The sequence below is a fragment of the Sinocyclocheilus anshuiensis genome, unplaced genomic scaffold (genome assembly GCF_001515605.1).
Source record: "Sinocyclocheilus anshuiensis isolate Anshui unplaced genomic scaffold, SAMN03320099.WGS_v1.1 scaffold376, whole genome shotgun sequence".
NCBI lineage: Eukaryota > Metazoa > Chordata > Actinopteri > Cypriniformes > Cyprinidae > Sinocyclocheilus > Sinocyclocheilus anshuiensis.
In genome coordinates this window covers 3,113-15,401 of record NW_015558600.1, presented here as the reverse complement: position 1 = coordinate 15,401, position 12,289 = coordinate 3,113, and the positions used below count along the sequence as shown (strand labels likewise).

The following is a 12,289-nucleotide window of genomic DNA, read 5'->3' as shown; positions in this document are numbered from 1 at the left end:
TACATATATATATATATACATATATATATACATATATATATATATATACATATATACATATATACATATATATATATACATATATATAGACACACTCTCTCACACACACACACACACACACACACGCACATATGTACATTTTTATTTATGTCATTTTAACTCTGCAAACCCCCAGAGCTAATTTTTATGAGATATATAAAAATATAGAGAATATAGCCTATTTGTCATATAAATGCAAAATGAAAGGAATTCAAATAATCAATATAACTTAAAATATTTAAATGATAAAGAATTTAAATTGGTGAGCAACTAAAATATTTTTACCTTTAACTATTGACAGCTCCAAATTATATAATTACTAAATTATTACTAAATATAATTCAAATGTACAAATAAAAAAATATTAATTAAAAAAAATATATAATTTTTTGTTATATTGAGTTAAATATATAACAAAAATGTGTTTTTATAAATGTTAAGTCACTTCAAGTAAATTATTTGAGGTTCAGGTGACAAAAATGGTTGAAAGCCCTTGATACAATTTATAAAACCTGAGCTCTGAAACATCACACAGATCTTAAAAACCAGCAGAAAAGCATCTCATTTCTTCACACGTCAGCCTGCTGGGTCACTGACAGTCACACATATACGCTTTGATCGGCCTGACGGTTGAAGTTACACGCTCACTTGTGCGCTTCTCATCTCCACTACGCTTTGTTTCTGTCAGCACTGACAGCTTTACGTGCCGCTGAATTACTCCTGTACAAGGTGAAAGACTTGTGAGTAATTAGCCTCTCTAATCGCCCAATTTACAGCGAGCGGCCTCTGACACAAGGACATGCAACAAACCAATCAAACAGAATTAGACTTACACACTGTGAGTTAAGAGAACAAGCGAGCACTCAGAAGAGTTCCTAGAGGTTTATGGAGGTTACAATAATTATATGACACACGTCCCACATTATATGTAGCCATATGCTGTAGAATTGGGACTGTTCGCAAATCACAACTGATTATGCACCGTTTTCATCTTCCATCAAAATGTACATGGCTAAAATAATTTCTTAATCAGCGGACAGACTTTTTAAAAATTGTTATCTAGTGAAATTATGTCTAATACAAGATAAATGTACATGTTTTTAGAGAATCAAATGTATTTTTCATACTTTTTACAAAAAAAAAAAATCTAACAGAATCCAGTCAGGTGCCTGTTCAATAAAGTAACAATAATACATTTATATAAATTATATGTTCTCCAAAAAAATTTATACATTTAACAATATATTAATAATAATAAATAATTTGACAGTGTCAAATAAGTCAAATTTAAAGTTTTAAATGTCTATTTAGTTATCAGTTTGAAGTGCAATTTATTTTCATTAATAAACTGATCATTTATTTCTTAATTTTATTAAATGGCACTCTCAGTTGTCTATGCAATGTTGCTTTTGACATTAATTTACGATACATTTTACTGTTGTTTTAAAATTGTAATGATTTTAATATTTCACATTTAAATATTTTATTTATATAATAACTGTCTCTAAAACATATTTTCTCCTGAAGTACACAAAACCACAAAAAAAACAAAAACAATAATATCATAGTCTACATTTCACAATCCAAACAAATCTGGATAAAATCCAGTGTTATTTTAGCATAACTGATATACTAATATAATTTTTCTTAATACTATGAATTACATTTTATTATGTATTTTTCTTTATTTTAGTCTTAGTTTAATTTATTTTTTATTTATTGCTTTAGTTGGAGTTATTTTAGTACAAATTAAACTAAATTTGAGTTCAAATCAAACTAAACAAAATTAGAAACGATGCCTTGATAACTAGCTGCAATAAAATATGTTTAAGTTATTTATATTTAGTTATTATTTCAATTGACTTTTTCTTCAAGGTTTTAGTTTTAATTAACATGAATAACCCTGATCAAATCATGTCCCACCCTTCATGATTTACCAACAAATGATGTAAGTCAAATATAATTCGTTTTCTAAAGGAGCAGCTCATTTAGTGAGAAGAAGAGGTCAGTACCTTGACGGAGAGCAGTCGGGTCAGATATATCTCTGTGATGGCTTTGGTCATGGATTTGTCCTTTATACTGCCTCTCTTGGATTTCATCTCATCCAGCTCATCAGCCGGTCGCACCAGGTGAAAAACTTTATCATCCTCCAGCAGGGCGTTTCCTGTGAGTTCAGGTGAAGAGAGTGTATGCGTCAGAGCGTGAGTGACAGATCACACTTAGAAAGCAGACTTCAAACTCACTCTCTTCATGGTTATCATGATTTTGGTCGTACGACTGCTGCGTGTGCTGCACTCTGGAAAGGACCACCGTTGCATTATCACATACCTAAAAGCACAAACACACACAAAAGTCACGTTTAAGACACTCGTATCTTTGCTGGACCCAAAAAACAACATATGCGCTCACGTTATAGTGTGCCAGCGTATTGATACGTCTCCATCTGCCCTCCTTCTGCGACGTCACGTCTAGATCTGACAGGATCTGTCCCGTGGAGCCGGGCCGCCATTCTGTGCAAGAGACCAGAACACGTAAAGATGAAGCAGCGTTGTGCTGGATGTGAAATCATAACCGATTACACACGTGCGCTCACTCACCGAGGGTGACGCTGTCTACTTTGGGTCTCTGAGAGTGCGGCTGGTTTTTGTACACCTGCTCGATGATCTTCTCCTTCACCTGAGAGATGGTGTCACAGTTCAGCACCTTCACGGGGGTGATGTCGGGCCCCTCGCCCTGAACCCGCACCTGCAGCGTCTGGGGTCAGACAGCAAACTCATACACATGTTCTGAACATCCTAGAAAATACTACTCGTTCTTGAAGTGACAAAATCAATTTCCCTTCATCACCCCTTTTCTGGTAAAATAATGTGAGAATAAAGTGGCTGTATATTTTGACATCTGATTACAGATATAATAAACATATTAAAATATATGGAATGCATCGATAGCACTTTCTTCCATGACAGGTACGATACCGATACTTTCATTTTTGGCACTTGCCGATAACAATTTCTTAAGATTTTCATTGCATATGTCATTTTTTTTAAATATTGGGTAGAGAAACCAAAAGAACATGACTCATATAAGCTGGCTTAAATTTTTGAATGAATAGATGTTCCTTTAGTCATTTTCACACTTAATTACTTGTGAAATGAATGTGAGAATATATGACAACATTTATTTACTATTTATTTATAATAAATATATTTAATAAAATTAATTTATTAATAGCTTATTTAAATATAAATATTGAATTTAATAAATTATAAATATAATTTCAATTGATTAAATTTATATAATATACATGTATATAATCTTTTATTTATATTATATGTGTAATATATAAATGACAAATATTATATTATACATGTTTACAATAAATTTGTAGTAAATGTATATAATTTGATATAAATACATTTTACAAATGATATAAATATGAATTTGCTTTATTACATTCTTTTCGCTTATTTATTCAACCTGCTTCTTTATTAATTAAACTGTAGGAAATTGTATCAATGTGTGCTAGATATGCTTTTATCTTAAATTTGATTGAATGTAGTTAACATGCTTAAAGAAGACATCATTCTCATCATTATGTTGTAGCACCACTAAAAAAGTGATTTTTTTTCAAGTGAGGAAACTCTATGTCCATTTTCTTCTGACCAAATCACATGAAGCTGTTGTTAGGACTTCTGAATGTGGGAACTTCCCAGAGGGACTTACAGAAAACCTCTAAACAAACACACATACCAGCACAATGTACTCCACGTCATCTCCGAGAAGGCCAGTGTCATTCAGCGTGTATTTGGCTTTCTTGACCTGTGCGTCCACCGGCCCCTTTTCAATCTGGTGCTTTATGGCTCTGAAGAGTTTGTAGAGCGGCTCTCCGGCGCTGTCCTGAACAAACACCAGCACATTACACAGACAACCATTTCTCCACCTGTACATCAGCGGAGGCTCTGAAGAATCTACAGTTCAAGTGTGTGAGCGACTGAAGAGCTGATTCATGCAGATGAAGAACAGACGCTACTTCATTAAGCACCGTTATCATCACACTCATGAATATCAAAGCTTCACAAAACCTTAAAACACTAATAAAGCCCATCTATTGCAATATCAAATTAAAAGTGTTGAAGTGTGTAAAACTTCCTGAAAGATGACGCTTTCAGATCAAGATTCGACTTGATCATTAAATCCCGATGCATTGTTAAAATGAAACATGAGTGAATCTCTATGAATGTATTTCATGTTTAATATTTTACCTTCAGGAATTTCCTAAACTGTGTTTCCCAAAATGGAGTTCATGAGTTGCTAAAAAAAACTATAAAATTATAAAATTGTAAAATTAATAACAATAATAAAAATGAATAATTTTATATAAAAATCATATAAAATATATAATTTCACATAAAAATAATTAAATAGTTTAAAACAATAAATAAAAACAATAAAACAAACTTGCACACACTTACTAATATTCACTTCATAGCTAATATTTAATTCAATTATAAAAATGAAAAATGTATAATTATATCAAAAAATGAACAATTTTATATCAAAATAATACAAATATTTTTTAACAATTAATAAATAATAAACAACAATAAAAAAACAACAAACAAACAAACACACAAAATTATTCTGACTAAAGAAGTTGGGAATCCCTACTCTAAAACACTGATGCTTTTTCCTCTGCAAACCACCTAATATTATTTTCTATTATATTCTATTAAATCTCTGAAATAGTTTCATTTGAAGCTGATATCCAACCTGATCTGTTAAACACTGTATTAACACAAGTTGCTAAACAGCCAGCAGTCAGGCTAATGAACTAGATTACATGACTTGTTCTTGTACTGTATATAAGAACAGAATAATTGTTTATTATGATTATTATGAATAATAAACAGTTATTTATTGAACACGGATGCGTTTTATTGTGTTGCGGTTGCTGGCTGTTCATGAAAGCAACAAGCCACTTGAGGCCGTACGTCACAGTGATTTGAAGTGGTTTCTTAACTGTGGTAAGATCAGTGTAACGTACGGCCTCCAGCGGCCTACTGCTCTAATCAACACTTCAACACTCATCTGACTCAATAACAAACAACCAGAATTAGCATCAGCACCCAACTATGACAATCAAACAAGCATGTGAACATGGTGCTGGAGAGTTCTGAGCATGCGGATGGGCTTTGGCACAGTGAGGTTTGTGTTGTTCATGTAGATAGTGTTCATGATATGTTTTATGTGACATTTAGAGGTTGGCTTTGTGGTTGGCTTTGTGGTCCATCCAAAATTAATAACCATCTATTTCAAAGTCATGCTTGAGGATGTTTGCTTGTCTTTAACTGCCTCAAACTAAAACTTTGAATATTTTTGAATATATATCATATTATATATGATTCAGTGCCACAAACCTCATAAACAAACTTCATATGGGAAATCGTGACTAGTTATGCCTTGAGAACATCCTGTCAAAACCTGACCCAAAATCAATGCACCAGAAATGAAATATATTTTACAAAAAGAAAAAGAAGCATGTTATTAGGAGCATTAAGATTTTTTTCACTGTAACATTATTTTTTGACAACAAAGACAAAAATATTAATTTGACAATGAATGACGATAAATTATTTTGCTCCCATTTTCATTGTTTTAAATAAAAATCACTGTATTATAATAAAGAGAATCTATTCTAATTACCTTAAAATTAAATAATAATAATCATAATATATATTACAAAATAATTAAAAAAAGTCTATTGTTAGGATCAAGATAAACATTATTTATATTTTTCTCCCATTTTCATTATTTTATGGCAAAAACCTTATTACTGCAATGCATATAATAAATGAATGAATTATGTATCACTATATTATAATCATGAGAATCTAATGAAAATATAATAAATTGAAATAAAATGAAAATAATGCATATTGAAAATGGTTTCAAAAGTAAGCTTAATTTTTTTAAGCAAAATAGGGATGTGTGAAAACTGAAATTATAAAAACAAATTCTGAATATTAATAAATACTGCACAAGTACGTAAATACAACTAAAATAACACTGTTCCTGACTAACTCATAACACCTGGCTTCCAGAAGTTGCGTAAAGCCAGCCAATCAGACCGCAGACTACGAATTTTGAAAAATGTTGCCATTGTTGTACAATATGCATCAGACCTTAGCATGCAGTGTCAGACAGCATCTCACCTGCGGAGCAGCAGCTTAGGGTTCTTGCTGTGAACGTAATCCTCCATGAGCCCCAGCAGAAGCGTCCTCATGATGTCTGTGTAATACTCCAGTTTACCGTGAAGCGCTACGGTCAGCAGAGACGCGAAATACACTTTGGCCCTGGCGTTAAAATCCGGACGGCCCTCCAGCGTTCTGATAAACTTCACACAGAGAGATTACTGTTTACAAACGCTAATTAAATCAAATCGACTTCCCTGTGTGATTAAAATTGTGCAGCATTCAGATTTACATCTTGTTATATTCTAATGATTATTATGTTTATTACTGTCTGTATGATGGACTTTTGTGTGTGGAGGGTAACGATATAAACACTGGGGAGATAATTACAGGCCAGTCTTAAAACGTGTGCTTGTTTATGTGTATGCATGTGTGTCATTAGATGTTAATGTTTAATTGTGTTTGCGCCATGAATATAAAAGACTTTAATGAGAGCGCAGGAGCTGATCGAGTCCTCTGGGGCCGTTTTAGTGTCATTTTGTATAATTGAGCGAATGTCTAAAGGCTTCATCAACGATGTGTGTTGTTTCTGATGAGAAACCTTCGACAGTTATCGTCAAATATTAATTTACTGACCTTTCCCGCTATTAACTGCACAGAATGGTTTAAATCGAGTAGGTGAGGAGTCTTTAAATGGATCATAATTACAGTTTGTGTGTGTGTTTCATACATTGATGAGGAAAGTTTTGCTGTTGAGCAGGTTGGAGAACTGGTTCAGCGCCTGGGTGACCGTAGCCCTGCGGGATTCTGGGATATCCAGTTTGCCGGTGATCATGACGTCGTTGGCGCCATCCTTCGAGGGCAGGAAGAAGACGCGGTCGGTGTAGGTCTTGTAGTCCAGGAACGGGATCCGGCCCTCGCTGATGTCGTTAGTGTGGTCCTCCATTTCGATCATCAGATCTGCACAGGAAATGACACGTCCAACGTTAATGACGTGTTTGCTTCAAACTCGACACTGCAAATCCAAGTAAATTTATGCAGACAGTTCTGAGATTGAGTTTTAAAGACCAGATTGACAATTAAAGACCAGCTCAAGATCCTAGATGTGCAAATTGTTTTCATTTGTCCGTATCAAAACCACACTTTTTTGAGTGAGTGAGGGAGGTTATGTTCTCATTCCTGTTTGTATATTCTTAGTAAAAAAAAAATAAAAAATTTAATTATTTTATTATTAATTCAAAAATGTAAAATACTAAATACTATACACGTATTTCTCAATAAAAATGACAAAATCGCACACAAAAAAAAAACACTGCAAATACCAGATGGATTAAAAAAAAAAGAAAATAAGGGTAGGAGGATAGATAAATAATGGATTAATTGAAAAATAAAAAGTAATAAATAAATAAATAAAAAATGTGAATGGACAGATAAGTGACTGTCAATTAAAAAAATATTTGTAAAGATAGGAAAACAACAGATTAATTGATAAATAAATAAGTGGATGGATAGATAGATATATAAATAAATAAATATATGGTCAGATAGATAACCGATAAATGAAAATATGTGGAAAGATATATAAACAGTAGATTAAATGATAAATTCATAAATAAATAAATAAATAACAGGTTGATGAATGAAGGAATAATAAATAAATAATAGATAAACAATTGATTAATCAATAAATTAATATGTATTAATAATTAATATGTATTTATTACTTAATTATTAATAAATAATAATTAATTAATAAATACCAAAATAAATGTTAAAGGACATATAAATGACTAATAAATAAAAAATAAGTAGAAAGATAGATAATAGATACTAGGAATGAGTGATGGCAGTCATCCAACAACCAACTAGTAAATTAGTGAGGTCAACTAGTTTTAGAGTAGAGTCTTAAATCATCTGTTGCCATGCTCAAAACACCCCTGTTGCCATGGTAACGGAATTATGTGTGCACATGTGACCTGTGAACTCTTTTTTGCAGCGGTCACGAACACTCTCCTCCAGATTCTCCAGCTGATGCTTCACTTTCTCGTACTCTCGCTCTGCCTGCTGGCTCTTCCTCCTACACACACACATGATTAGATGAATTCACAAATTCATTACATGAAACGTTCACTCAGACCAACAGATCAAGGGCATTGTGGGAAGTGCAGTTTTCTTTTTAACCTGTAGCAGACGACGGAGATGGCGATAATCAGCAGCATGGGAACGACCACCGCCGGGATGATGATGGGCAGCGGGAGATTGTACTTCCTCTCATACCGAACTGAGCCGACCAACCACTCGCCATTGCCAAACTTAATCTGAGAGAGAGAGAGAGACAGACTGTGTTGGGGGGGATGGATGAACGGATGAACAAATGAATAGATAAAAGTGGATGACTGAAAAAACTAATGGATGGATAAACTGATGTGTGGATGGATAGATAAATATATGAATATGTGGATGATGGAAACAAACTAATCAATAAAAAGGTGGAAAGATGATTAGATAAATAAATAAATGGGCAGATGGATGGATAAATAAAAAATTAATTATTAATTGAATGAATACATACATAAATTATTAATTGAATGAATGAAAGGATGAATGAAAAATATGTGTTGGAGGATACATGAATTTATATATAACCAAACAAATAAATAAATGAGGATGATAAAGAAATAAACATATGTGTGGATATCAATATCAAGATATCCACATAGATCAATTGATAAATGTATAAATAAATAGGCAAATGATAGAACAATAAATAAATGTAAAAATAAATATTCAAGCAAACAAATAAATAAGTGAATGAATAGATAAATAGGTAATTGTACAGATGGATATATAATTATATAAATAAACAAATAAATATAAATAGGTGGATGAATGATGGATGGATGGAGGGATAAATAGATGAATAAGTGGATAGACAGACAAGTGATGGACTGGTGAATATATAAATAAAAAAATGTAAAATATAAAATGTATATTTAATAAATTAATAATTGAATGGAAAGATAAATGGATTAATGTATATGTATATATATATATATATATATATATACACAAAATATAAAATAATGTATAATTTTTTACTTTATATTAGTTTAAAAATACTAAAATATTTTTATTTTAGGATAGATGTATAGATAAACAGGTGCAAATCATTTTTTGTCATAAATAAATGATCAAATATAAATACATTGAAGGATGGATGGATAAATAATTATATAAATTAATATAAATAAATGATGGATGGATAAATAGATGAATAAGTGGACAGACAGATAAGTGATAGATGGACTGATGGATATATAAATTATACACACACACACATTTATTTCTCTGGAAGTAAAAAAAGCATATTCAATAATAACTATTTGTAAAAAAATAAATAAAATAGAAACCAATAAATATGTGAATGGATGAATAAATATGAGGCTTGAAGGAGGGTAGAATGAATGGAAGGATGTTGTTCTCTCACCACCAGGTCCAGCGGGTCGGAGCCGGTGTCTCTCCTCTGTCTCTTGGATCGAGCACTGGGTGTGGTTGAGGGCGGGTCCAGGAATAATTTATCATCCTGTAACGTGTTTACATTACACGGGGCGTCTCCCACAAACGCCTGCGCCTCCTTCGCCGTCATCGCTTTAGAAAAGCCACGACCCTGAGACACACCAAAAAAGCGTTGACGAGCATGAAACCCCCGCATGAATGACATTTCGAGCAGATACTCACAGTGACGATGATCATGCTGTTCTCAGTGATATCCGTCTTGCTGAGGCGATCGAATGTAGGGTCGGGGTGATACTCAAACGGCATCAGCTCCGTCTGGAGGTTATCGAGCTGCACGTAAGTCCTGAAGAACTGAGACTCGTTGACCACAGGTGACAGGAACATGATGACGGTGTCGTTTTTGTGCTTGGATCGCTCTACAAACTGAGAAAGAGAGAGACTGTGTAAACGTCACTTCTGTAAATTAAGACGATACTTCATATTCTGGCTACACAGACAAACATGTCGGTCCATGACGTTAGTCTAGTTCTAGTCTAGCTTACGTTATGCAAAAACAACCGTTATAATCACCAGAGCTGCAAAATCTATTCGTATCTGCAGTTCGTTGTTTATGATAATGGAATTTGCATCGCGAACTCACAGGGTTGCCAGGTTTTCACAACAAAACCCACCCAACTGCTACTCAAAACTAACCCAAAACAAGCCCAATCACTTTTCGGGGTGGGGGTACATCGATACAAATCGTGTTCCGGGGGGTAAAATACACGGTTTTTGGAATGAATGTATTCGTATCTGCACTTTGTTGTTTGTGATGAGGGAATTCACGTCGTGAACGCACAGAATTCACAGGGTTGCCAGGTTTTTCGTATTTGCATTCCAGGGTCTAAATATCACTTTATTGGGGTCGCTTCAACTTTCAGGCATGAAATACAACCCGCAGCAACAGTGTTAAAGTAGCCCAGTATCACGGGAAAACTGAGGACCTGGCAACACTGAGAATTCAGTTAGTGAGCGTATGTGCTCAACAAAACAGCGCGCTGCATCCGAAATCGCATACTTCCCTACTATATAGTATGCGAAAAACAGTTTGAGAGGCAAGTAGTATGTCCAAATTCACAGTATTCGAAAAACAGTAGGTGAAAAGTACCCGGATGACCAACTTCTGCCCAGATTCTGAAGTGCGCAAACGATGGACACTTTACCTTCCCATGAGGCCATGGGGGAGGATTTATGAATGGCAGTGAAGCGACGCAACTGACGCAGGTAGGTCATGTGACAGTACCAACATGGCGGACGTAGTACGTCTGAATTTCATTCATACTACCCAAATTACTATACTGTGTAGAACGTACCTTTTTAACGGTTGTGATTTAAATTCAAATTAAATGTAGTACCTACTCAGAAAGTATGCGACTTTGGACACACCGCTGGAGTTTTCAGCACTGACTAATCTAAACGCCACTGATTGGCCATTGCATTCATAAACTCAACAGAAACGTGTGTGATTGGCTGTAAGGCTCAACGGTGCAAAAACAACGCGCAAAGGCAATCTGATTCACAGATCTAAATGTAATTACGCCAATTGACACTTTTCATTCATCTTCACATTTCATTTTAATCGCGACAGCATTAATAAATTTAGTGTAATTGTGCAGGGGCAATTTTTGCTCCCTTAACTTGAATTTGTGGTGCATTTTTCTTAATTTTGGTGGCATTTTTTTTCCCCACAAGCCCGTTAATGTCCAACCCTGACATGGACTGAAAGTCCTCAGACAGCAAAACAGAGGAACAGATTTCACTGTGGCTGGGAAATCTATTGATATTCTGAGGGGGAGCAGCAAAAGTCCCTAAAAGTGGAGGCGGAAAATCTGATAGATAGACAGATGGAGCAAGAGCGATGGAAGCATTGAGACCACTTGAGAAAGGGCTGGAGTACAAAAGCTTCTCCTCAGATAAGGGAGATGAAATGAAGCGTTCATCAAGTTTTTCGTTAGATAAACGCTCGTTTAATCTCCGTCTCGTTGAGCGTTTCGGATCAGAGCAGCTCTCGTTGTTTCAATCAGGAGCCGAGCGAGTCATGCAAGACGGAAACCCAACAACGAGAGGAACAGATGAAACGAAAAACAAACAGCAAGTGATGTTTCCCTCGAGAGCCGCTGGAGATCAGGGTTGGTGTTTCTCGCTCTCACCTCCTCTGGGACGGTCTGTCCGGACCATTCTCCAGCCGACGCCACCACCTTGATGGTAGCATTCTGGACCAGGTCAAATCCAGAACCCACCACCATGATTTGTCTGCCACCACTGAATTATACACAGTCATAACACAATAATATATATTTTTTTTTGTTTGATGCTACATTGCTGAAGGGCAGTGTATAATAAAATCTTGTTAAAAAATAAAACAATTTATAAAATGAAATAATCTTGTTTATATAATTTTGAGGAGTGTACCTACCTCTCTATATATTATTCCATAAAATAAATTAAATATAAAATTAAATATACACAACAATTTGAATTATACTATGTATATGAAAATTATA

General features: G+C 34.2%; 1 protein-coding gene across 1 annotated transcript in view; it reads right to left on the bottom strand.

Annotated features, from left to right (window-relative positions):
- The window catches only part of LOC107680110 (plexin-B2-like), a gene marked incomplete at its 5' end in the record, with an annotated part of 19,248 nt that overhangs the window by 4,107 nt on the left and 2,852 nt on the right, over positions 1-12,289 (bottom strand). Inside the window, 12 exons of the mRNA XM_016475883.1 lie at positions 2,052-2,203; positions 2,283-2,367; positions 2,449-2,549; positions 2,637-2,793; positions 3,790-3,979; positions 6,252-6,433; positions 6,961-7,190; positions 8,207-8,307; positions 8,412-8,548; positions 9,718-9,897; positions 9,969-10,169; positions 11,936-12,047. Of these exons, the coding sequence (XP_016331369.1) occupies positions 2,052-2,203; positions 2,283-2,367; positions 2,449-2,549; positions 2,637-2,793; positions 3,790-3,979; positions 6,252-6,433; positions 6,961-7,190; positions 8,207-8,307; positions 8,412-8,548; positions 9,718-9,897; positions 9,969-10,169; positions 11,936-12,047 (1,828 nt within the window). The remainder of the gene's footprint in view (positions 1-2,051; positions 2,204-2,282; positions 2,368-2,448; positions 2,550-2,636; positions 2,794-3,789; positions 3,980-6,251; positions 6,434-6,960; positions 7,191-8,206; positions 8,308-8,411; positions 8,549-9,717; positions 9,898-9,968; positions 10,170-11,935; positions 12,048-12,289) is intronic.